Genomic DNA, 27,629 nt, shown 5'->3' with positions numbered 1-27,629 from the left:
GAAGCACCCGGAATCAGGATCGAACCCAGATCTCTGACGCTGGAAGGCAACTCTATCGCTGAGTCACTGTGCCGTACTCCAAGCTAATTAATTTCAAGGAGTACATGGACAATAGTAGCGTTTTTAATAAAAACTGAGTTTGAGAAAGACCTGAAATAAATCAACGGAAATTCTCACACCAGTATTATTTTAAAACAAAATGCAGTCATTTTCAGAAGTGTGATAAATAATCTTTAATTACATTCATTTTACATGCATTTTTTTCCAACAGCAGCTGAGGCAATACTCTGAATCAATTTTGCTTGACTGATTTATCTTGTGGGGTGGCACGTACTTCCTTGAGTACCTCATATTTGTTCAATCACCTCCACAAAAAGTTCCACACTTAATATTGTCCAAAAGAAAATTGAGGAATTGGAAAGCACACTAATTTGCTAACAACAAAGACATATAATCTCCTCTTCCCTTATCTGCACAAAATTAATTTCCAGCACAAGCAATGCAAGCACATCAGACTAGTAAATGTCATTTGAATTGAAAAATAACACATTACAACTGGGAAAACATCCAAGTGGCTACCAAATCAGTTTATATTCACTCTCCAATATTTGACCACGGATATTCTTCTAAGACATGAATTTATTCCCCAAAATGCTCTTTAATACCAAAGGGTAATAACAGACTGCAGGTTACAACAGTTAAGGAAAACTTTGGTCCCCAAAATTCTAACTTCCTCTTCAGCACAGAATGCTTTTCCCTCTCCTGAAAACCAGAACAATTTGAATCCGCTTCATGCCATAGCAAACTAATTCAGTAACATTTTTGCATTGGACGATTGAATCAATCCCCTATCAGACCTCTTAAACTTCAATATTGCATTAGTGGCTTACTCTTGAATGTAATGAGGATATAGTAAGGATAATAATAAGGAATGCAAGCAAAATGATTGCAACAATTTTTTACAAGGAGAAAAGTTCTGCACAGACACTAACAGGGCAATTATTTGGCAATTATTTATACATTTGAGCATGGATGTGTCTTACTAAGTATGAACGTGAGTGAGCTACAGTGCATTAATGCTGGAGAGCAAAGAGGCAACAAGGAGTGACAAATAATCTTCCAATGCACAACAAAATGACCCGCCCATCTCATTGGCTAACAATCCACAGTATTCTCATATTTAATTTTTGGTCTGACTTAATTTTACCTGTCTTCTGAAGAAACATAAAAAGTAATTTATACCATCAAAACTATTAACATCCATATACACAGATTTTAAGCTATAGTTATTAACTTAAGTTGTAAGAAAAGTGGTGAAGCAATTCTGCACTACAAGGTTTCACTTGCAAATCAAAGATTCTGAACACATTCGGGAAGAGTTCAGATACTGACAATGCACTGAAGACAAGAGTCAAATCATCTTAGTTTTCTGAGGCTTCATCAACCTTAGAAACTCTTGACTTGCTGGACATGCAAAAGCCACTAATTAGTAATATCAGTGCTGCTGTTGCGGTTTCCATATTTGTGGTGGATGAACAGCAATACGACTCCCAGAACAAAGCAGATGGAACCAACAGTGATGTACGCCATCCCCAGGAATGGATTCTTTCCTCCCATCCACGAAATGGTGCTCAAGATCATTCTTTTTCGGCCATGAAAGCTATCAACCGGATAATCTGAACATGGTATAGGAAGACTTCAAAGAGGTTAACCAACATTTTCATCCCATGAACATTAATTATTCATCTAATTTATAATGAGTATTCTTAAAGTTGCCAATCTGAACGAATACATTCATTTTATATTTGCACAATGAAATTCCCTTAGACAAAAATCAAATTAAAAAAAACTTGATTTACATTATTCTGTATCACAAACTTCTATGCTGTTGATCTTTAGGCAACTGCTCAGATCTCTATAATATACTCACATCTCTGTACTTTATAAATGAAACATTGCTTTCAACCTTTCCCTTCTGCTATTGGAATTGGGTGTCAAACAGAAATTAATCTTACCTTCACTCAGAAAACTGATCATTGGTAGACATTGTACACTAAACACCAAACAACAATTTTGCTTTTGGGATAAACTACAAATTACTGTTATGTCCATATGCGTAAGAATGCTATTTAAACCTTGATGGACTAGGGGAAGGGAAAAAATTAAATTTAAAAAAAGTTTTATTTATACACAAAATGAAGGATACTGTAGGTAACGTGCAGAGTATAATTTCCATGTTGCAGCGTTGGAGCAAGTGAATCCTTTTTCTCAATAAGTCTATATAGCTTGCGGAAAGTGGGCAGAGCTGCCGTGCGCATCCACACGATGAAATCCTCATTAATGAATCCATTGTTGTCTTTTTCATCTGGATCCAGTTCATACACTGGTTTAGGCCAGTTCACTGGTTTTGTAGTACCTGTAATTCCAGAACAAGTTTACAGGTTTTATTTGACATTCAGTTATACTATATTGAGCATGGTCAATTGATTGAAATATACAGCAAGGAAACAGGCCCTTCGGCCTACCAGTTATAGTAATAATAATAATAATAATAATAATGTATTTGTCAGTCGAACATACATTTGAACAAAATGTCGTTCCTCACATAGAAACATAGAAAAATAGGTGCAGGAGTAGGCCATTCGGCCCTTCGTGTCTGCACCGCCATTCAATATGATCATGGCTGATCAGCCAACTCAGTATCCTGTACCTGCTTTCTCTCCATACCCCCTGATCCCTTTAGCCACAAGGGCCACATCTAACTCCCTCTTAAATATAGCCAATGAACTGGCCTCAACTACATTCTGTGGTAGAGAATTCCAGAGATTCACCACTCTCTGTATACATTTTTTTTTCTCATCTCAGTCCTAAAAGATTTCCCCTTTATCCTTAAACTGTGACCCCTTGTTCTGGACTTCCCCAACATCGGGAACAATCTTCCTGCATCTAGCCTGTCCAACCCCTTAAGAATTTTGTAAGTTTCTATAAGATCCCCCCTCAATCTTCACCTCACGGGGCTATGCAAGATGCATAGTGGTTGATATTGATGTACAGTGCCTGTGCAGCGCGTGTGTGTTGTAGGTTGTGTGTGTTGTAGGTGGTGTGTGTGTGCGCGTTGGGGGACAGCAGGGAGTTCATCATTCGAACAGCCAGGGGGAAGAAGCTGTTGCACATCCTGGTGGTGCTAGCCTTGATGCTCCGGTACCTAATGCCAGACGGCAAAGGGGCATAGAGTCCATGGGAGGAGTGGGAGGAGTCCTTTATAACATTGGAGACTTTTCGGAGGCATCATTTGTTGAAAATGTCCAGAATGGATGGGAAAGCCCCCCGATGATGTTCTCCACTGTCCTGACTAATCGCTGCAAGGTCTTCCTGCCTGATGCGGTGTAGTTTCCGTACCAGATGGTGATGCAGTTGTTCATGACGCTCTCTATCGTACCTCTATAGAACATAGAGAGGATGGGTGGGGGAAGCCTCGCTCCTTTCAGCCTCCTGAGGAAGTACAGCCTCTGCTGAGCCCTCCCGACCAGGTGTGTAGTATTGAGAGACCAGGAGAGGTCATCAGCGAGGTGCATCCCTCGGAATTTGATGTTGCTCACCCTCTCCACGATGGAGCCATTGATGTGCAGGGGGGGAGTGGGCAGCCTGCATTCTCCTGAAGTCTACAATCATCTCTTTGGTCTTGGTGACGTTCAGAGACAGATTATAGTCTTCACACCAGCTCACAAGCTGCGCCACTTCCTCTCCTCAATGTTGTCTCTGATGAGGCGCACCACTGTAGTGTCATCTGCGAATTTGATTATTTGGTTGGTGTGTTTAGCGGCACAGTCGTGGGTAAGTAGTGTGAATATTAGTGGACTAAGCACACAGCCTTGCGGGGCTCCGGTATTCAGGATGATGGTTTTTGAGGTGTTGCCAACACGGACTGACTGTGGTCAATGTGTTAAGAAGTCCAGGATCCAGTTGCACAGGGGGGTATTGAGGCCAAGTAGGGAGAGCTTCCCCACCAGTTTCTGAGGGCTGACCGTGTTGAATGCTGAGCTGGTCAATAAATATCATTCTAGCATAGGTCTTTTTTTTGTGTGTATGTGGGAGGACTGCGTGGACGGTGAAGAAGATGGAGCTGTTAGGGGGGTATGCAAAGTGGTGGGGGTCCAGTGAGGTGGGGAGGCTATTCTTGATGTGTCCCATGATTAACCGTCCGAAGCACTTCATCACGATTGGGGTCATTGCTACAGGATGATAGTCATTGAGGCAGGAGACAGATTATTTTTTTGGCACCAGGACGATGGTGGCGGCTTTGAAGCAGGTGGGGACAGTGGCCTGGCTCAGGGAGATGTTGAAAATGTCTGTGAGGACATCTGCCAGTATGTTAGCATATTCCTTGAGCACACGACCAGGTATGTTGTCTGGTCCTGTGGCTTTCAGTGGGTCGACCCTGGCTAGGGCTCCCCACACGTTGGCTGAATCCAGGATTATTATCTGCTCTTCGGAGGTGATGGTGGACTTCCTCCCAAACATGGTGTTAAGCACCTCAAAGCAATTTAGTTTGTCCGGAAGGGTTGGCACCGCTATTGTTGGAATGTGATGCTCCATTGTAGCGCGCTGCCACCTTAGGTGGTGCTGCAGCTTGAGGACCTGGTCTCTTTAGTGTCTATTTTGTAGTAGGAGATCTTCAATAAAGTGTCCCGGTCGTATTTTAGAGATATAGAACAAACGTTAACGCCTTTGATTTCACATTTCTTTGGTGGAAACAGGCCCTTCGGCCCAACTACCCCACACCGGCCAACATGTCCCACCTACACTGGTCCCACCTGCCTGCATTTGGCCCATATCCTGCTAAAACTGTCCTATCCATGTACCTGTCTAAATGTTTCTTAAAGGTTGTGATAGTACCTGTATCAACTACCTCCTGTGGCAGCTCGTTCCATATATCTACCACCCTTTCAATGAAACTCAGTGGGTGAGGCAGCATCTATGGAGCGAAGGAATGGGTGACGTTTCGGGTCGAGACCCTTCTTCAGACTGATGAGGGGATGGGGGGGGCGGGAAGAAGAAAGGAAGAAGCGGTGACAGTAGGTTGTGGGAGAGCTGGGAAGGGGAGGGGAAAGAGGGGAGAAAGCAAGGACTACCTGAAATTGCAGAAGTCAATGTTCATATGAACATTGACTTCTCCATTACAGCCCAGAGGTATGAACATTGACTTCTCCAATTTCAGGTAGTTTCAGGTTATAGCATTTACAACGTCAAAGAACAGGAGGGAATATAGTCAGACATCGATAAAATAGATGAACTAGATTTTTATTTCATGATTTTAAGTTCTATTCATTATTAATTATTTCAATGGAAAGCTTAAACACAAAATAAAAACAATGTAAAAGAAACAATAAATATAAAAACGGTTACTCTGCTTTTAATTCCCACAATTCACACGTGACCAAAGGGACACTGCTAAACATCTTGCGCTGCAAAGACATTAGGCATCAGAAAGCTATGGGGCGAAGGAATGGATGACGTTTCGGGTCGAGAGGGGGAAAAGAAAGGAAGAGGTGGAAACAGTAGGCTGAGAAGGGGAGTCTAGTAACCTAGCGACCACAGATATTAACGTCACTGGCATGTAGTTTCCAGCCATTTCCCCGAAGCCCTTCTTGAATAAAGGCACAACATTTATCTCCTTCCAGTCTTCAAGCACATCACCTGGATTTAACGACAACTCATAAATCTCAGCGATTGCTCCTGCAATTTCCTCTCTAGTTTCCCAGTGTCCTCGGATATATCTGATCAGACCTGGGAGATTTGTCTAACTTCATATGCGTCAGGGCATTCAGCACATCTGCGATCATAATATTGACTGCTCCCAAGACACTTCCAGTGACTACCACAGGCTTCCCCGTCCTCCTCTCTTTCTCCATTAAGTACCTAGCCCATTTGCTGTGGCTCCACAGATTTGACCAGAGTTCAACATCATCTCACTTCCGCATCCATTCCTTCCACAGTCGGGGCACCTAAGAAGCCAATTACCCAACAAACCTGCAGGTTTTTGGGATGTAGAAGGAAACCTGAGCACCTGGAGGAAACCCAGGTGGTCACAGGGAGAATGTACAAATTCCACAGACACCACCCAAATTCAGGATCGATCCCGGGTGTTTGGGGCTGTGAGGTAGCTGCACTACTAGCTACACTATTGTGCCATGCTAAATATGATTTGTACTAACAAAATAGAAAAATATTTTCACATTTCTGAGGAAAATATTGAATTATATAGCTGATGATACCCATCATTGAAGAAATCCTTCTAATATCTAAATTATTCCATTTTGAAAAATTGCATAGGTTTTGTTATATTTATTTTCGTATCTTTTTTGAAAAAAGATTTTCGTATCTTTTTTGAATAGAAAGTTTAGTTTCACATATTAACCACACTTAAAAAACATAATTTGTCTCAAGGTGGTTACCTTAAATAGCTTTTTCTTCTTCCACTGATACTGCCTGACATACTTTTCTCATATTGTTGGATTTTAGCATTCATATTTTCTGAAGGCAACAGAACATGATTTCCCACTGTAACATTCAATTCCATGAGTAATTTTTAAATTACTGGTGATCGCTGCATTACAGATTACATTACATTTAGATGTAACGGCAGAGGTTGAGTCATAGCTTGTCCCTCTTTTGCTGTGCTCTCGTCAGTCCAAGGATGTGAATATATGTCTCAGAATGCAGCACGACCATATCCTTCACCTATGAGGCATTTTCTCTGACATGCAAGGTTTGTGAATCAAGGAAGTGAAGACACAAGGGAAAGGGATGGGATTCAAGGATCATGAGAGAAAGGTAGTGTAGAAGGAGTTCAAGGGATAATAAACACATTTAAATTATTCATTGAAGTTTGATTACCTGTAAAGATATAAGATAAATTGTAATCTCCAGTTGGGTTCCTGAACTTAACATTCTTGTCTGTCCACCACGCAATGCCTTTTTTGATCAAAATAATCTCTGTTTCAGTGCCATTGTCCACGTAGTATAGCTTTAAAGTATCTAAGAATGAAAAATCAAAGATCTGAGAATTATATAGGAAAAACTAGCACTTATGATTACCAATGCTATTATTTTGACTTAGAGTATCAAGACAAGCATAAAAGCATCAAAGAATTTTAGCAACAAGTTAAACCATGCAATCTAGCGAGGAGACCAAATGCAAATACCTAGCTTTGGGATTAAATTGATAAGAAATTTGGAAAACATGAATCGAAACTGGGTAAAAAAACTTGCTACTCAATATCTAATTTATCTCACGAGAGATTAGTGTGCAAAATTATTGGGAATAGGGTATTCACATGGATAGAGAACAGTTTGGCAGAGAGGAAGCAAAGAGTAGGAATTAACGGGTTCTTTTCAGAATGGCAGGTAGTGACCAGTGGGGTGCCGCAAGGCTCAGTGCTGGGACCCCAGTTATTTTCAAGATATATTAACAATTTAGATGAACAAATTAAATGTAACATCAAGTTTGCGGATAACACAAAGCTGGGTGGCAGTGTGAGCTGCGAGGAGGATGCTATGAGGCTGCAGGGTGACTTGGATAGGTTGGGTGAGTGGGCAGATGCATGGCAGATACAGTATAATGTGGATAAATGTGAGGTTATCCAATTCGGTGGCAAGAACAAGAAGGCAGATTATATGTAAAGGGGAGGTGCAACTAGACCTGGATGTCCTTGTCTCCTAGTTTGAGGAATTACATTTTTGCTATTGAGGGAGTGCAGCAAAGGTTCACCAGGTTAATTCCCAGAATGGCGGGACAGACATATGATGAAAGGTCCTGCTGAATATGAGCGCACCTCATAGACACCAGGGGAGTCTGCATCCTGGTGGCATGAACATTGAATTCTCCCAATTTTGTTAGGCCTTGCTGTCTCCTCCCCTTCCTATCTCTCCCTCAGCCCTCGGGCTCCTCCTCCTTTTTCCTTTTTCTCCCAGCCCCCCCCCCACCCCACCCCCCATCAGTCTGAAGAAGGGTTTCGGCCCGAATCGTTGCCTATTTCCTTCGCTCCATAGATGCTGCTGCACCCTCTGAGTTTCTCCAGCATTTTTGCGTACCATATGATGAAAGAATGGATTGACCGGGGTTATATTCACTGGAATTTTGAAGGATGAGAGGATATCTTATAGAAATATTTTAAAATTCTGATGAGATTGAACAGGCTAGATGCAAGAAAAATGTTCCCGATGTTGGGGGAGACCAGAACCAGGAGTCACAATTTAAGAAAAAGAGGTAGGCCATTTAGGACTGAGGTGAGGAAAAACTTTTCCACCCAGAAAGTTGTGAATCTGTGGAATTCTCTGTCACAAAAGCTTTTCATGGATGCTTTCAAGAGAGAGCTAGATAGGGCTCTTAAAAATAGCGGAGTCAGGGGATATGGGGAGAAGGCAGGAACGGGGTACTGATTGGGGATGATCAGCCATGATCACATTGAGTGGAGGTGCTGGCTCAAAGGGCCAAATGGCCTACTCCTGCACCTATTGTCTATTGTCCACATTCAAGGCCAATTCACTGGATGAATTCAAGAGAGAGTTAGATATAGCTCTTAGGGCTAACGGAATCAAGGGATATGGGGAAAAAGCAGAAACTGGGTACTAATTTTGGATGATCAGCCATGATCATATTGAACGGCGGTGCTGGCTCGAAGGGTCAAATGGCCTACTCCTCCACTTATTTTCTATAATACACCAGCCAACCAGGGTCATTCAGAGGCTCAGGGATTGGCAGTAGCTGGGAACATCATGATTTTGCCCCAGGCATTAAGAATAAATTGGCTAAGGATTAGCGGCATTTCAATGTAACTCTCCCTGGAAGTTGGTCAATTGGATTAATGTAAAGATTGGAATTATTGTGAAGTTGCTTTTCAAACATTTTTGGCCTCACGAATTAATAAAAATAAATTAAACAATCCATCAACATACTAGGAAAGAGGAGCATTTTCAGTATGGCAGTAATCAAATTAGATCAATGTTTAAATCTGTTTAGTGTGGAATTTTGTAAAGCACTCTGATATGCAGACTAATCACATTCAGTAATGATTACATCAGATAGCTTTCTCATAATTTCTAACTACCATGATAGTTTCTCTGTGCCTGTTATTCGTACTCTATACAGTTGTTCATTCATTGCCTGGATTCTCTTTTGCAAACCATTTTCAGAACTCTCCATATAATTGCTTCAACCTTCCAGGCTTACCCAAGTGTGCCAGTTCTAATTCATCTTGTTCCACAAGATATCTACTTTGCTATTTCCTCCATATTCTGTCCAAGGGCTATATTCTACCACAAGGGCCCGACATCCCACTGCAATGTGCTTAGTCCATTTCTACCACCAACCAAATCACACTTTAGTCCAGGTGGTCTTGCATCATTGCATGTTGCAACATGCAAGTCCCAAATGGCATCTATCCTCACTTAACTCTCCTTCCCATTCCTACACAGACCTTTCTGTCCTTCGTCTCCTCCATTGTCAGAGTGAGGCTAAATGCAAATTGGAGGAACAGCATCTCATATTTCGCTTGGGCAACTTGCAGCCCAGTGGTATGAATATTGATTTCTCTCACTTGAGGTAGCCCCGGCATTCCCTCTCCCTCCATCCCTCCCCCATCCAAGTCGCACTAGCTTATCATTTTCACCCTACAAATAGCTTACAATAGCCTGTTTACCATCTTAACTTTTTTGCATATCTTTCATTAATTGTTCTTTACCTCTGCACATCACCGTCTATATCTCTCGTTTCCCTTATCCCTAACCAGTCTGAAGAAGAGTCTCGACCCGAAACGTCACCCATTCCTTCTCTCAAGAGATGCTGCCTGTCCAGCAGAGTTACTCCAGCTTTTTGTGTCTATCTGAATATTCATATCCATTATCGTTTGAAACAATATGTATTGAAAATAGAAGAAATTAGAGGTTAGGTATCTGCCAGAGGGGAGGCCTGGAGTGCACAGGAACACAAAACAAACTGCTGAAATACACTGCATATTGAAACATTTCAGAAGAACTAAGGCAGTCTACAACATTGATTTCATTTAAAAAAACTCACACGTTATGTGAATAATATTTATTGACAAGGTAAGACTGCAGACTAACCTAAAATATATAAAAAATAAAAATAACGTTTATAGATAGATAACGCAATAAAATGAAGTACATTACCAATTTCATTAATACTAACCCTATTAGATACAATCTGGGGAACTTCCTTTTTCTATATTATAGCAACGCTTTATTGTACTCTGATTTTACGTACCATTAAAAAGACTGTTTGCAATAGCTCCACAGGGGGCAATAGGTAGTCCGTCAGATGTGCGGTATGGTTCACATTCCTTACTGGGATTCTGTGGCGAGGAGAAAGTGCAATTTAAGTTTATAGAACTGTAGATCTCAGCACAAATTAAACTATAAATTGATAACCCAGAATAAATTTATTTTGGAGAAATAAGAAACTATAGGTCCTGGTTACAAAAAAAGACACAAAGTACAGGAGTAACTCAGTAGACAAAAATGCTGGAGAAATTCAGCGGGAGAGGCAACATCTATGGAGCGAAGGAAATAGGTGACGTTTCGGGTCGAGACCCTTCTTCAGATTGATGTGGGGGTGGGGGGAGGGGAAGAAGAAAGGAAGAGGCGGAGACAGTGGGCAGTGGGAGAGCTGGGAAGGGGAGGGGAAAGAAGGAGAAAGCACGGACTACCTGAAATTGGAGAAGTCAATGTTCACACTGCTGGGGTGTAAACCACCCAAGTGAAATATGAGGTGCTGCTCCTCCAATTTACGGTGGGCCTCACTCTGGTCATGGAGGAGGCCCAGGACAGAAAGGTCGGATTCAGAATGGGAGGGGGAGTTGAAGTGCTGAGCCACCGGGAGATCAGGTTGGTTATTGCGAACCGAGCACAGGTGTTGGGTGCAGCGATCGCCAAGCCTACGCTTGGTCTCACCGATGTAGAGCAGCTGACATGTAGTGCAGCGGATGCAATAGAGGAGGTTGGAGGAGGTGCAGGTGAACCTCTGCCACACCTGGAAAGACTGTTTGGGTCCTTGGATGGAGTCAAGGGGGAAGGTAAAGCAACAAGTGTAGCATTTCCTGCGGTTGCAAGGGAAAGTGCCAGGAGGCTAAGTCACTGGATGGACTTAAGAGAGAGTTAGATAGAGCTCTAGGGGCTAGTGGAGTCAAGGGACATGGGGAGAAGGCAGGCACGGTTTATTGATAGGGGACGATCAGCCATGATCACAATGAATGGCGGTGCTGGCTCGAAGGGCCGAATGGCCTCCTCCTGCACCTATTTTCTATGTTTCTATGAGAGGTGGTTTGGGTGGGAAGGGACAAATTGACCAGGGAGTTACGGAGGGAGGGGTTTCTGCGGAAAGCCGAAAGAGGAGGAGATGGGAAGATGTGGCCAGTGGTGGGATTCCGTTGGAGGCGGCGAAAATGTCGGAGGATTATTTGTTGTATGTGAAAGCTGGTAGGGTGAAAGGTGAGGGCCAGTGGGACTCTGCCCTTGTTACGAGTGGGGGGATGGGGAGTGAGAGCAGAGTTACGGGGTATAGAAGAGACCCTGGTGTGTGCCTCATCTATAGTAGAAGATGGGAGATCAGGCAGCATCACTGGAGAACATGGATTGGACACGAGTCTTCGTCACACTGATTGTGATGGTGAGGGTGGGATGAAAGCTGGAAGAGAAGAGTTGCTCCCTGGATGGCACAGCGAGTGCAGACATTGATGGGGGTGGCAACACCTGCACATGTTGACAGACTGCCTGAAACCTGCAGAGTTTCGTCACTTTGTCGATTTTAATAGAAGCTGCTGACCACTGTTTTCCTGCACATCTCACCCAGCCTAGAGATGTCTCCATGCTAACAGTCAACAACCACCATTGTAAATAACTGTTGTAAACTATTAGTTCCATTATTGTGTTTAAATATCCTTTAATTATGAAAATAATTTCCTTGAGGCAATGAAAAGGAGAAGTTCAACATTTACACCATTTTGATAGATCCTTGGCTGGTGAGGGAAAGGATAAAAATTTTGAAACGAGAATCAGCTAAGAGTTTTTTTTGTCTCATGGAATGGGTTGAGCAGTAACTAGTGGGGTACCGCAAGGCTTGGTGCTGGGACCCCAGCTATTTACAATATATATTAATGATTTGGACGAGGGAATTGAATGCAACATCTCCAAGTTTGCGGATGACACGAAGCTGGGGGGCAGTGTTAGCTGTTTTGGTCTCCTAATCTGAGGAAACAGTTTTGGTCTCCTAATCTGAGGAAAGACATTCTTGCCATAGAGGGAGTACAGAGAAGGTTCACCAGACTGATTCCTGGGATGGCAGGACTTTCATATGAAGAAAGACTGGACAGACTCGGCTTATACTCGCTAGAATTTAGATGATTGAGGGGGGGTCTTATAGAAACTTACAAAATTCTTAAGGGGTTGGACAGGCTAGATGCAGGAAGATTGTTCCTGAGGTTGAGGAGTCCAGAACAAGGGGTCACAGTTTAAGGATAAGGGGGAAGCCTTTTAGGACCGAGATGAGAAAAACATTTTTCACACAGAGAGTGGTGAATCTCTGGAATTCTCTGCCACAGATGGTAGTTTAGACCAGTTCATTGGCTATATTCAAGAGGGAGTTAGATGTGGCCCTTGTGGCTAAGGGGATCAGGGGGTATGGAGAGAAGGCAGGTACGGGATACTGAGTTGGATAATCAGCCATGATCATATTGAATGGCGGTGCAGGCTCGAAGGGCCGAATGGCCTACTCCTGCACCTATTTTCTATGTTTCTAAGAGTGGAAGGAAGGTTGGGAAGTACAGACATCCATTAAGCAGTGGAATCCATTGTGCATTTTGTTGGCTCCGAGAAAACATCCCATTCCTAATCTTAAATGGTGGTCTCTTTTAAAAAAAATGAGTGAACAGGTAAAAAACTAAAATCTAAAATGTGGCTATTATATTACTGCCATTATATGTAAGTGACAATTGACCAAAAAACCCCATAAAAATCCTAATAATTTCAATCTACTTCATAAAATAATTGGTGGACTGCGAATGACAAGACAGAAATTTCAGTTGTTAACAGTTTTGCACAGAGACCGAAATGAACGAAGTATAATGTATTCACTCCAAAGTTACATCACAAATCCATTGGGTAAAATAATATTTGTTGGCAAAGGTTAAAAAATATCTTAATTAAAAAGACAACGCCGCAAAATAGGTTCATTCCATTTCCTGCCTGTGTGCTGACAAATTTCTACAGCCTCATGTAAATGATTGGTAGAGAATGAAATATACACATCTGAATATCTTACAATGACTATTCCACATTACGTACAGTTAGGGAGCTTTTATCTCCATTAAGCTGACTGTCATCTCTTGATTTGACGTATCGCCTGTGATTCTGGTAGAAATTTGATAATCCATAATACATGAAAACATTTCCCTGCAAAATATAATAAATGAAAAAATTGCTATACTTTATATTTTCAAAAATAAAATATTTAACAAAGACATGCTGTAATATTAGCTATGTCTAATCTGCGCTTCAGATTTAATTTAAATAATGTACATGTATTCTACATCATTAATGACTCAAGTCTCCATTTCAATTAATACGAAAATCAACTTTGCACTTATCTTAGCTTTGTGCTCAGGCCACAATCAATGCTGACGAGGAAAGTGCTGACTTCTTCCATCTGCCTTCTAAATCTAGCATTATTGATGTCACAATGGCACAAGGACGACCTTATTTACTTTCTAAATAATCCTCCTAATTTACAAACATTCTCCAGCCACAAAGACACCAAATCTTGCTAGATGTAGCTGGACAGGGTTGGAGGCTACAGTCCTTTGGATATCTCAATTAAAAGCTCATTCTCTCCATGTGAGCCACTTACAAATAAAGTTGGAAGGCTACTTAAAATGGCAGCATTATGGCACAGCAGTTAGATGTAGAGACCTGACTTTGATCCTGACCTTGGGTGCTTTCTGTAGGCAGTTTGCATGTTCTTCCAGTGACTGTGCTCTGGTTATCTCTCCATATCCTAAAGACATTTAGAGGGATATGGTTTAGAGGGATATGAACCAAAAGTGGGCAAATTGGACTAGTTTAGATGGAACATCTTGGTCAGCATGGACGAGTTGGGCCAAAGGGCCTTTTTCCGTGCCGTATGACTCTGGCAGGTCAATTCTCTACTGTACAATACTGGTGTAGGCTAATTGCAAAAAAATAATCGTAGACGAATTGATGAACTTGCATGAGATAATAGATTGTAAGGTAATAAGAGTGGGAATTGTTACCGGCAAATGGAAGTTGAAGTTTATACGAGGGTTAGTCAGTGCGAGGCACTCCAAATAGCACAACAACACAACTCACATGTAATGCTGCCTTGGTTCTGAACCTTCATGCAGAGGTCACGCATCTTGGAGCAGCCGTGAGATGCAGCAGCGATTGACTCTCCATAAGTTAATCAGAGCAGATAATACATTTTTGCTGCGTAAGCTATGTTCTCAAAAGTGAGCATCCATGCACAACTAATAAATTCATACCTCATATGGTTGCTCCAGCTGGAATGGGACTACACATTCACACGTAATGTTCCATGTACCATTCAATGCACATTTATGACAAGGGGAATCTGTCTCGGTGCCAGTATAATCAATCTGATGAAATTTAAAGAAAGCTTGTTAATGTAAAGAAGGGCCACACACAATGTCTGAAATACCACTTAGAGATTGAGGACATTTCCAAAATGAATTGTATTAAACGTGCTCTCCTAATCAGGATTACAAAACTGACCGGGTAAAACAAGTGATTCACTGAATGAGACGTTTGAAACTTGATGTTTATTGCCTTATTGAACGTCCATCATTGTCACGCTATACATCGTATTTCGGTCAAGCAAATTACCACACAAAGGCAGAATAATTGCATTCACATTTTAAATGAACAAAAACTTACATGTATTACCAGACCTAAAGTTACAACATTCAGCAAACTATTAACAGAGCTGTAATCTAATAGAATAATACAGAAAATGATATAGTGTTATGAAAATAGAAAAACACCTCTAGGCGATTGAAATCCTAAATAAAAAAGAAAATGCTACGAACAGCAGTATCTGTGAAAAGAAAAACTGAAATATCATTTCAAGTCACAAACTCTCTGAGACTTAACTCTTTGACCTGAAATGTTAACTTTGTTTCTTTTTCCATTAAGGCGACTTGTCCTGTTTTCTACTTGTACTGTATAGGGAGGTTGCACAGCAGTGGAGGTCACGACCTGTGACCCTTACTGTTGCCAAGCAACACCTTCTGGAGTACAAGTAGTGAACGTCAGGTAAGCACTTACTATGGCTGCCAGTGCAGCGGGCCCATCAGTGACAGTGCGGCCGCACAGGGGGAGAAGGGACGGAGGGCGGTTGTGGGACGGACTGCGCTGACCCTGGGGGTAGAGTGGGGGCTGTCCGGAGGGATCCTCTCCTTCGGCCGCTTACACCTTGGTGCTGCCTTGTACTCCAGAAGGCTTGAGCTACTCCGTGCGTCACTCCCTTTGACCTTACAAGCAACCCCCCTATTTGCTGTTTTAACTTGATGCAGTATTATATTGGTTTAATTCCATTAGGAAGCTTTAGCCTTGTATTCAAAATGTTATTCTCTGAAATTGAACAGCTTAAAGAGGAAGTACAACTTCCCAGCAGAATGAGCTTCCCTTATTACATTTCCAATGCAAACATGATATTGAAAATGGTAGTAACAACTGCAACCTTCAGCAGCAAGGTTCTGGGTTTGATCCCCATTCTTAGCTAATTTGTTTTCTTGTTTGTGTTGCTTTGGCAGCCGTTAACTAGTTTCAGCACACCAGATAATCCATCTGTTTTTCTGGTATTAATATCATTGTGGTTTATCCTCCAACAGCACCATGTTTCCAAAATGTGTGCCAAGCCAATTGTTGTTACCAATAAAAACGTTGCCACTAAATGAAATTTTGGAGGCTTCAAAGGGAATTTGACAATGGGGATTTATTTGCAAATAACATATCAGCAGTTGTGAAAAATCCAAAATAAAATTTGACTGTTTTTGATAGTTTCTCTTTCATGGCAAATTCATTTGCATCCAAACTTTGAAATCCCTACATTTTCAGCAAATTCAATTAAAAATGAATAGCAACTCCATTAAACTCGGCCAAATGGCTAGTAATCTGATATTTTCTTCAGATTATGCATAATTATTTTTCTACAAATTCAATAGGTATGACATGACTGCAGCACAAGTTAAACAAGTTAGGTTCCTGGAGCATGGTACAGAATGCAAAGTGCCAGGCCTGCATCTAAAAGCAAATATACAGAGTAGTTACATGGGAGATTAAATAAATCAGAAAATTATTAACGTTAATGGATCATAGAATGGACTTGGATCCTGAAAATAAACACACCATTCAGTTGTTTTAAAGTAGTATTTAAATTCGGTTGCATTTCGTCATAAAAGTATTCCTAGCTTATCTGCACACCCTAGTAATTAAACTCTGATGTTTTTACAGTAAAGGTAACATTAATTAACTTCTTATTAAGGCAACAAGTCATAAAGGACACTGATTCTCTGCTTTGAAAATCACCAAAATCCTTTAATTATGTTTTTTTTTTAATCCCCACCAACTGTACACAAGTATCCTTGTTCTTCCAAATCGTATCCAGTCCCTTTATTTTTAGTGGTAGGTTTGGATGGTTTATGTAGCATCTGCCGTGCAGCATATTAGTAGTTTTAGGCCTGTGGTCACTGCATCTCTTTTTAAAGTGGCAATTACATTTAATTACAACTTAACATATGGGCATTCATGGTTTAGTGACTTTTAAAAACAAACCCTTGTGTATTGACACTCATATTTGAGAAAATAACAATTTGCAGGATTTATTTTTGTCATAGTTCTTTGAGTTGAGTTTAATGTCATGTTTAGTTTATCGTTTATTTTTCTATTAGTATGATGAGAAATTTACCAATCCAGGTAAGGATTTCTTCTGAAGGATCCCTTCTATTTTATTCAGAGATGCTGCCTGACTCGCTGAGTTACTGCAGCATTTTGTGTCTATATAATGATTTGTTCTGCATCCTACCAATATTTACTTGTCTGACCTCTTAGTTACCCTTTCTTGTTGCATGAAAATAAATTTGATGATTATTTTCTAGTCAAGTCAAGACTGAAAGTCAAGTCTTTGACTTAGGTATTTGCCTTCTGTTTAGTACAATCAAAAACAAAATCTTTTCATTTGCATTTCTGAATTATTCCAAGCCCGAGCCACACGATTTGATTTAAAAAATAAATCAAGATGGAAATCTTTACTAGTCTCTAACATATTTGAAAATAAATGAATACTGAAAAATCTATAGTGCAACACAAACAAGATGAGAAAATTATTTTTTAAAAACAGCTTTGGTATTTTACACAATTATTGGAAAGCAGCTCTTACCATGAAGATGTGTAATGATCCAAAACATTTCAAATACTGGACATAACACTCAGCACAGAGTACTGCAACTGAAATGTTGACTTCCTGACCCATAGACCGCAATTAGTAAGGACAGGCGACAAACATCCTCCAGAGCAATTCTGCAAGTTTGCAGAATGGACCACTGTGGTCAGCTGGATCACAACAATGACTGAACGGAGTACAGGAAGGAAAGAGAGTTAAGTAGCCTGATGTCAAGTCAACAACCTTCAACATCAGCAAATGAAAGCAGTTGGTCATCGACTTCGGGAAGCAGAATGGAGTACATGCCCCAGTCTGTGTCAGTGGTGCTGAAGTGGAGGTGGTCAAGTGCTTCAAGCTCCTTGGTATAAATATCACCAACTGTCAATGTCACCCTACACCCAAGAAAGTGCACCAAACACCTCAGAAGGCTAAGGAAATATGGCATACCTCTAATGATTATTAGAAACTTCTACAGATACGGCAACTGCTCTGCCCAAGACCACTAGAAACGGTTGTGAACGCAGCCTTGTCTTTCACTCAAACCAGCCTCCCCCTCATTGATCTCACACTGCTTTGGGAAAGCAGCAAACACAATCAAAGACCACTCACACCCAGTTATTCCCTTCTCCCACCAGGCAGAAAATACAAAAGCTTGAAAGCATGTATCACCAGATTCAACAACTGCTTCTTTTCTATTGGTATCTCTTGAACTGACCTCTCATATTTCAATCTACCTCAATGCGACCCTTACACATTTTTTTAATCTGCACTTTCTCTGTAGCTGTAACATTTTTTTCTGCACTCCGTTTGTTTTGTACTCATGGCTGCTATGATTCCAAGCAGCCAGGCATCCTAGTTGCTGGTATACATGGCAGAGCCAGGATTGTTTTCGCCCAACCATGACACTAATATGACTGGAATCTTTGCCTATACAGGGTTATAGCAGAGATCAGCAATGCCACAAGTTATTGATACCTCTATGTTAATATTTAATGTGAGAGGTATCAAAGTTCTTATATTTATCACAATGCATGTTCTATTTGAAACACCTTCCAAACTGGGTCCATAATACTGCAGATCAGAGAGAGCGAATGAGCGTTTCTGATGCCCAATTATACGTCAATAAATTCAAGAAAAGGGAAATGTCTTCCTAAATGATATACAAACATCTTGAAATAAACGGAAATTTGCAGCTTCCCTAATACAGGGTGCAAATATTTACATACAATCTTTCAATATTTTGTAAAATCTACTTAGTTTAAACTCTACATAAACAAAACCCAACGCGGGATAGATTAAAATGATTCGCTGTCAAAATATGGGACTAATTAAACAATATATTTCAATGATTTGATGCTGGGTTGTTGCATCAGGACTGTTAGATCATACAACAAAGGGACTTCTTGAAACTCTATGACAGTTCCGCCTTTGCATGAAGACAGCTCTGGTCTGTCAAAGCGTCGCCGCCTTCTCGCCTGGGGCCGTTTACGGGGATGGGGAGTGGGAGGACGTGGATGGGGCCGTTTACCACGAATGGATCGCGCGCATCTCCCTGAACATATTCAGACATGAACTGGATAAAAGCACGGTGCAGCAAAACACCCTAAACAATCCATTGCACCTTCTCTGTGCATCCCCGACCAGTAAGCCTAGCGAGGGCAAGTTACCCGTGGGCAACCCCAGGGGGTGGCGAGTTGCCCTGGGATGACAGCTAATTGAAGCCCTTCGTTTCCCACCCCAAGCCTCGGGCATTGACCACAGGGCCCCCTGTATCGGCTCCCAGGCCCAATCACCTCCTCCCAGGCCCACCGTGGCCGCGGCCTCACCTCCAACTCCTTGATGTTGTTGGAGGTGACGAAGAGGCCGATGCCGATGGGGATGAAGACCAGGCCGATGATGAAGAAGGCGGGCAGCACTGTGCCGGCCGTCAGGATGGGCTGCCAGGCGGGAAGGCGCTGCTGTTTGAACGCCGTGTTGTCCGGCTTCCGGCTCCGGTGCTGGTGCACATCGTCGTCTTTCGGAGAGTAACTGGTCGCCATTTTCTGTCCCTCAGCTACCGGGACTGCGACGACAAGCGAAGCCCACAAGCCCACGCACAGGGACGCGCTGACGTTGCCAATTGCGTCACGCCGCCACAACGTCCACGCCGTGGCGAGTTCCCTACCGTCACCATGACGACGGTGGCGAGGTCGGGACGAGGCAGATGCTACTAAAGATCATAGAGCGGATCTGTGGAAGCTACAGGCAGGAATCACAGATAGATAGAGGGACACAAAGTGCTGCAGTAACTCAGCAGGTCAAATAAACACCGACATCTAGCACTGAAGTGAGTATTGAGCTATAATGGTGAGAACCATGTTCAAACTCATTCTTCAGGGAACGGGGGTTCCCCTCTTCTACTATAGGGTGATTTCACGAAAGGTCACTGGAGCGTAGATCCGCACCCACGTGACCGCAAAATTTAACTGGAGTACATGCGTCACTTCCGGTACATGTTAGTGAATGGGAAAACACGCACTTTCACACCCGTTAAAAACATCGAAAACGGCCCGTTTTTGAGCTTCAATTTACTGTGCCAGTCGGGGTGACCGTGAGGCACAGCTACCTAAATTTACAGTCCAAAAGAAAGATAGAAACTAAGGTAAATTCAAGAGGGAGCTGAAGGTGTAAATACAGCGGAAGTGCTTAGCGGACATTTGTTGTGGAGCTTTAAAGATCGAAAATATCGGGAATTATCGCGTTTGCTCGCTGCATTTCATCAAAAGTAAGGCATTATTGACGTTTTATCTTTATTCATTTGTTATATGAAAAGTTTTAAAAGTGAAAAATCCGTCAGTAAAATTGCAAAATAGCCCATGGTTCTCAGGTGGGTTTTAACATGCAAAATGAAAACGCTTCTGAAGCTCCATTTACCATTTAAATAATCGTAAACTATCAATGCGTTTTGAAATAAATTTTACTCAGATGCAAGCTAAGAAATGGGATAATTGTCAGCTGTTAGTTGGACAAACAAACTGCTTTAATACTCTCTTCTTGTTGCATGTGCATGGCGTTCTTGTGCACATTGTCTATCCTGCTCACAGTGGGTGTCCAATCAGGATTGTTGACATCATTCCATGCTGCAGGCTTGTCTGTTATTAGATGATAAATAAATAAATAAGTAGTTTGGGTGATTGTGCAGGCTTTAAACAAGAAACATTGAGAAATATATTTTGGCAAATAATAAAATGTCCTAATCTTGTCCAAGGAACAGCTGACAATTATCCCATTTCTTAGCTTGCATCTGAGTAAAATTTATTTCAAAACGCATTGATAGTTTACGATTATTTAAATGGTAAATGGAGCTTCAGAAGCGTTTTCATTTTGCATGTTAAAACCCACCTGAGAACCATGGGCGATTTAGCAATTTTAGACGGATGTTTCACTTTTAAAACTTTTCATATAACAAATGAATAAAGATAAAAAGTCAATAATGCCTTACTTTTGATGAAATGCAGCGAGCAAACGCGATAATTCCCGATATTTTCGATCTTTAAATCTCCGCGGCAAATGTCCGCTAAGCACTTCCGCTGTTTTTGCACCTTCAGCTCCCTCTTGAATTTATCTTAGTTTCTATCTTTCTTTTGGACTGTAAATTTAGGTAGCTGTGCCTCACGGTCACCCCGATTGGCACAGTAAATTGCAGCTCAAAAACTGGCCGGTTTCGATGTTTTTAACGGGTGTGAAAGTGCGTGTTTTCCCATTCACTAACATGTACCGGAAGTGACGCATGTACTCCAGTTAAATTTTGCGGTCACGTGGGTGCGGATCTACGCTCCAGTGACCTTTCGTGAAATCACCCTATAGATGAGGCTCTCTTCTATACCTCGTAACTCCGCTCTCACTCCCCATCCCCCCCACTCGTAACAAGGGCAGAGTGTCCCTTGTCCTCACTTTCCACCCCACCAGCCGTCACATACAACAAATAATCCTCCGTCATTTTCGTCACCTCCAACGGGATCCCACCACTGGCCACATCTTCCCATCTCCTCCCCTGTCTGCTTTCCGCAGAGACCTCTCCCTCCGTAACACTCTGGTCAATTCGTCCCTTCCCACCCAAACCACCCCCTCTCCGAGCACCTTCCCTTGCAATGGCAGGAAATGCTACACTTGTTGCTTTACCTCCCCCCTTGACCACATTCAAGGACCCAAACTGTCTTTCCAGTTGCGGCAGAGGTTCACCTGCATCTCCTCCAACCTCATCTACTGCATCCACTGCTCTAGATGTCAGCTGCTCTATATCAGTGAGACCAAGCGTAGGCTTGGTGATCGCTTTGCCAAACACCTCCGCTCGGTTCGCATTAACCTACCTGTTCTCCAAGTGGCTCAGCACTTCAACTCCCTCACCCGTTGAGTTTCACCAGCATTTTTGTCCACCTTCGATTTTCCAGCATCTGCAGTTCCTTCTTAAACACTCAAACTCAGCAGTACTTTTTGTAACACATATTTACGTACAGTGAAATTATTATTTTTTGCATACAATTCAGTAAAATCGTACCCTACATAAGCACAATCATACCTAAGCATGTGTGTAAGAATAGTAGATTACACTGAGACAGTACACAAGAATCGCTACAATCAGGGCCGTCTTACCAGCGTTATAGGCCCCCAGGCAAAGCAGTGCATTGGGGCCCCTACACTTCCAGTTTCTTTATGCCGAATCAAATATGCTGTCATGCACTTGTGATTTTCTTCTCTGTTTTCATGTTCTACAATACATAGATTAGCATGGGGCCCCTATGCTCATGGGGCCCCGGGCAACTGCCCAGCGTGCCCATGCGTTAAGACGGACCAAGCTACAATCAGGCAACGGAACCATCCTACTGTAGTGGCACCTAGTGGTTAAACTGTGAGTGTAGAACCCTCGTCATAGGTCGGGTCTGTCACGTGACAGGGTTCGTTAGCGGGCTTTTCCGTGCGTTCAGTAGCTAGTGCTCTTCACAACGACAAGAGCTAAAAATGTTTTCTCTCGACTAAGTGCTCGTGTAGTTCAAGTGTTGTTTTGACAATAAAAACCATATTGCTCTACTCGCTTGGCTTGCTACACTGCCATAACGAGAGAGCAATGCTGAGCCACTATCTACTTCATTGGAGACCCTCGGCCTATCTTTGATTGGACTTTACTGGCTTTATGAATGAATGCTTTATTGTCACATGTGACGTCACAGTGACTATTACATTACCTCAAGGTAATGCAATAGTCGCCCACTAAAGTGCCCACTAAAGGGCACCGACAAAATTACAAAGTATCCCGCGCCCGGCCCCGCAAGGCTCCTCACGTTATTCCCTTTATCATGTATCTGTACACTGTGAATGGCCCAATTATAATTGTGTATTGTGTTTTCGCTGATTGTTTAGCAAGCAATAAAAGCTTTTCACTGTACACGTGACAATAAACTAAACCAGGGGTCGGCAACCAACGGCCCCCGGGCCGAATGCGGCCCGTAACCCGAAATCATCCGGCCCGCAGGCGTATTTTTTTTCCCGTGATCATCCAGCCCGCAGACTTCCTTCGTCTCCGGTACCTCCCGGGCCAGAGGCCACGCCGCCCAGGCGCGGTGACGCAAGGAGGCCTGCGCTGGCGGCCGCAATGGAGGAGCCGCCGAGAGCCGAGCACCGCCAAACGCCGACAGAAACGTCACCCATTCCTTCTCTCCAGAGTCGCTGCCTGTCCCGCTGAGTTACTCCAGCAATTTGTGTCTATTCACAAGTACTCTTTGTATCTCTGTGGAATATAAACCCCGTGGAGGCGTTGTATGGAATTATATAACTGGTTTGGACTGATGGTGGGATGGGAGAAGTGGAGCGTCTGCTGGTCATATGCATTCTGTAAGAGCAGTCGATTTACTGCCATTGTTCATGTATCTCCCGTAACCTGTTTCAGTTCAGATGCTTACCAAAACATAAATTATACATAAATTGTACAAGACAGTGAAAAGAAAAATACTGTGCAATGAAATCAAAACATTAGATCAAACAGTCCAAACTCTGGTGCAACCCGTTCCACCTTAATCCTTCTGCCCGCAATAATTTTGAACCAAATCTCCTCTCAGCCTTCGCTCCTCCTTAAAGACATTCTCCAGCATTGTAACCAAAGTTCCAGGTCGCAGGGTTGTTCTAAGAAATAGACACAAAATGCTGGAGTAATTCAGCGAGGCAGGCAGCATCCCCGGAGAGAAGGAATGGGTGATGTTTCGGGTCGAGACCCTTCTTCAGACCGAAGAAGGGGCTCATTCCGAAACGTCACCCATTCCTTCTCTCCAGAGATGCTGCCTGTCCCGCTGAGTTACTACAGCAATTTGCGTCTACCTTCGGTTTAAACCAGCATCTGCAGTTCCTTTCTACATTGTTCTAGTAAATCTTGTCTGCGCTCTGCGACGTGCTGTAGTCTGCGACTGTATAGTCCAGTGCCCAATATCCCAGCCTTAATTAAACCAATGTTTTAACAAAGTTCAACACATCCTTCTTGCCTTTGTACCCAGCACCTTCCGTTACAAATGCGTGCAAATGGTTGGCATTGTTGATACTGCATATACTGCACAGTGGAGTATCTTGCTCTGCTCGTTGATCTTTGGCCAGTTCTCCGGGTGGCGTCCTCAAAGGGGCGGGATCTATGTGACACATGATTTGTCGCCTGCTATCCGGGGCGGGATGGGGGCGGGATCCATATGTACACGTGATAGATGTGATCCGCCATCCGCTCACAGACATGCGTCCTGGCCCCTATGCAGAACAAGGTTGCCGACCCCTGAACTAAACTAAACTAACTGTTTGTGGTACCATCCTTGGATCAGTCTTCCAAGACGGACCATGTGAAATGCCTCACCAGAGTCTACATAGACAGTTGAATGACAGTTGAAATTGCAGATCAACACCTCTACTTTCGACAAATATCTTCGTGGACATCTACAGATGTGCAGTTGAGAGCATATTGACTGGTTGCATCACAGCCTGTTTCAGCAACTCAAATGACCAGAAACGGAGAAGAGTGCAAAATGTGATGAATACTACCCAGTCCATCAAAGGTGCTGACCCCACACCATTGGAGGAATCTACATGAGTTGCTGCATCAAAAAGGCCATCAGCATCAGAGACCCACACCAGTCTGACTATGCTCTCATTTCACTCCTGCTATCGGGAGAAAGGTATAGACAATAGGTGCAGGAGTAGGCCATTCGACCCTTCGAGCCAGCACCGCCATTCAATGTGATCATGGCTGATCATCCACAATCAGTATTCTGTTCCTGCCTTCTCCCCATATCCCCTGACTCCACTATCTTTAAGAGCCCTATATAGCTCTCTCTTGAAAGTATCCAGAGAACTGGCCTCCACCGCCCTTCGAGGCAGAGAATTCCACAGACTCACAACTCTCTGTGTGAAAAAGTGTTTCCTCATCTCCGTTCTAACTGGCTTACCCTTATTCTTAAACAACACCGGGAACATGTTTCCTGCCTCTAGCGTGTCTAAACCCTTCATATGTTTCAATAAGATACCCTCTCATCCTTCTAAATTCCAGAGTATACAAGCCCAGCTGCTCCATTTTCTCAGCATATGACAGTCCCGCCATCCCGGGAAATAACCTTGTGGGCCTACACTGCACTCCCTCAATAGCAAGAATGTCCTTCCTCAAACTCAGAGATCAAAACTGCACACAATATTCCAGGTATGGTCTCTCTAGGGCCCTGTACAACTGCAGAAGGACCTCTTTGCTCCTATACTCAACTCCTCTTGTTTTGAAGGCTAACATGCCATTCGCTTTCTTCACTGCCTGCTGTACCTGCATGCTTACTTTCATTGACTGATGGACAAGGACCCCCAGATCCTGTTGTACTACCCCTTTTCCCAACTTGACACCAGTTGGATAATAATCTGCCTTCCTGTTTTTGCTACCAAAGTGGATAACCTCACATTTATCCACATTAAACTGCATCTGCTATGCATCTGCCCACCCAACCTGTCCAAGTCACCCTGCATTCTCGCAGCATCCTCCTCACAGTTCATACTGCCACCCAGCTTTGTGTCATCTGCAAATTTGCTAATGTTACTTGTAATCCCTTCATCTAAATCATTGATTTATATTTGTAGGAGACTGAAAACTATGAAATCCAGGTTCAGGAGTAGCTTCTTTCCAACAACCATCAGGTTATTAAACACTGCACCCTCCACTAAGTGCCAAACTACATAGACTTGGGGGGCATTGTTTTTGTCTTTGCACCATTATTGTTTATTTTTTTATATACTGAACTCTTTTGTTGTTTATCATGGTGCTTACAGAGCACTATGTTTACATCCCTTATGCTGCTGCAAGTAAGAATTTCATTGTTCCCTTTCAGGACATGACAATAAAACTCACTAGACTCTTGACTCTCTATCACTTGTGATGGTTGCCCCACGTGTCTTTGCTTCACTCTTGTCACCATCATAAAACTAGATAAGCAAAACTTTTAATTTATTCCTTTTTGTGCTTATCGGGTTTTACCTATTCTGCACTTTGTATCCTCCCCTTTGTTCTACCTGTACATGTATTTATCTATAGTATTATCTGACTTATTTGAATAGCATGCAAACCAATGCTTTTCACTGTTCCTCAGTACATGTGACAATAATAACAAATCAAAATTAAAATAATCAAAGGTGAAACGTACAAGAAAATGGTGACACAAGAAACTATGGATTCTAGAATCTTGAGCAATTGACAAAAGTGTTGAAAGAACACCGAGGGTCAGGCAACATCTGTGGAGGGAAAGGACAGATGCGGTTTTGGGTCATGACCCTTCTAAAAAGTAGTGTACCTTTGGAATTCTCCGCTCAAGAGAGCTGTGCAGACTTCGTAGAATGAGATAAAAAGTGCATATCTACGTGGAGACCTACGTGTCTTGGCTTCAATCTCTTCACCATCGTAAAACTGGATCATCAAAGTCTTGAATTCATTTTGTCCTTAAATGCTAATCTGATTTCACCTTGAACACATCTTTATTTGTCACTGTATTTAAAGAATCAAAGTATGGAAACAGGCCCTTTGGCCTAACTCATTCATGCGACCAAGATACCTCATCGATGCTAGTCCCATTTGGCCCACAACCCTCTAAACCTTTCCTATCCACATATTTATTACTGTATTTGTCTCCTAGGTTTTGAAGCATTTTCATACCATAGAACCCCATAATAATTTTTAAATGTACTAAATTAGCACTGGAGTTAGTCAGGTGGATGCAGAGTTGGTGCAGCCTCCGGCTACACCCACATTCTCAGCATAGTGGTTTGCTCGCATCGGACAGAGCAAGACATTTTTACACCCAGGGGTTAGTGAATGCTTTTCATCCGGGGGGGGGGGGGGGGGGGGTTGTTGGGGTTGGGGGATTGATGAGAAAAAACCCAAGCAGTCCAGAGCAAACAAACAGGCTCCACTCACAGAGCATGAAGATCAAGATTGAACCAGGGCTGTTGGAGTTGCGAGGTAGCAGCACCATCGTTTGTGTCATTGTGCCATCAATTATATCACCCTTCAGTTCTCTTTCTTTCTTACAATCTTTTTCAAAAGTAGTCTACTATTTAACTGCAAGATGTGGCCTTAAATCCTTCATTTTGTCCCAATGAGCCGCTAACACAAAATCCCACCATTATCAACATAGACGTGCTTCTATTAAACTAATCCTAGCTCATAAGGTAATTGTTTCCCTGTTTCTCTGCCCTTCCTTCCCCCCCCCCCCCCCCCCCCATTAAATCTGCATCATCTGAGTGAGGTTATTTAATAGCATTGAACTGTAAGAATCTTGTTATTTATTGTATAATAGATCTGCAGAATTTACAGGGATGTGTGCATTTGCCATGTAAGCCAACTCAGACAATGCTAGTAAATATAGCTGGTTTAATTATTTTTTAAATCACATTTTTTTCTGCTCTTATGTGTAGGGATTAGAAGCAGTTTATGGATTTGAAAGTTCTCGATACAGGTTTGGCTGCTCAAAGGTTGACAGGTATGTGAATGCAATAACCTGATAGGATACATCATTTGCTGAAAAGTCTAGAGATGATTTGTGGTCATCATCACTCATAAATGGAAAAATGTGCCAACGTGGCTTATTTGATGAAAAGCATT

At 42.5% G+C, this 27,629-nt stretch overlaps 1 protein-coding gene across 1 annotated transcript; it reads right to left on the bottom strand.

Moving 5' to 3' along the window:
- Positions 1-217: 217 nt before the first annotated feature.
- Positions 218-19,618, bottom strand: tmem30a (transmembrane protein 30A). Its single transcript, XM_033025687.1, has 7 exons — positions 19,318-19,618; positions 14,574-14,687; positions 13,360-13,467; positions 10,286-10,373; positions 6,898-7,038; positions 2,207-2,416; positions 218-1,676 (listed from the first exon to the last, which is right to left on the bottom strand). The coding sequence occupies exons 1-7, from the start codon at positions 19,528-19,530 to the stop codon at positions 1,483-1,485; spliced, it is 1,068 nt and encodes a 355-aa protein (XP_032881578.1). The 5' UTR covers positions 19,531-19,618; the 3' UTR covers positions 218-1,482.
- Between the last annotated feature and the right edge of the window lie 8,011 nt (positions 19,619-27,629).

The sequence above is a fragment of the Amblyraja radiata genome, chromosome 8, assembly GCF_010909765.2.
Source record: "Amblyraja radiata isolate CabotCenter1 chromosome 8, sAmbRad1.1.pri, whole genome shotgun sequence".
NCBI lineage: Eukaryota > Metazoa > Chordata > Chondrichthyes > Rajiformes > Rajidae > Amblyraja > Amblyraja radiata.
Note: the sequence above shows the minus strand (reverse complement) of the source record. Positions and strands in the feature narration are given on the sequence as shown.

What these genes read in the sequence shown, in the direction of transcription:
- tmem30a (XM_033025687.1), bottom strand. Translation starts at nt 19,530, where the DNA reads ATGGCGACCAGTTACTCTCCGAAAGACGACGATGTGCACCAGCACCGG. An exon ending in ACAACATCAAGGAGTTGGAG is followed by an intron (nt 14,688 to 19,317) that starts GTGAGGCCGCGG and finishes AAATTTCATCAG; the next exon opens with ATTGATTATACTGGCACCGA. An exon ending in TTTATCTTATATCTTTACAG is followed by an intron (nt 2,417 to 6,897) that starts GTAATCAAACTT and finishes CTGGAATTACAG; the next exon opens with GTACTACAAAACCAGTGAAC.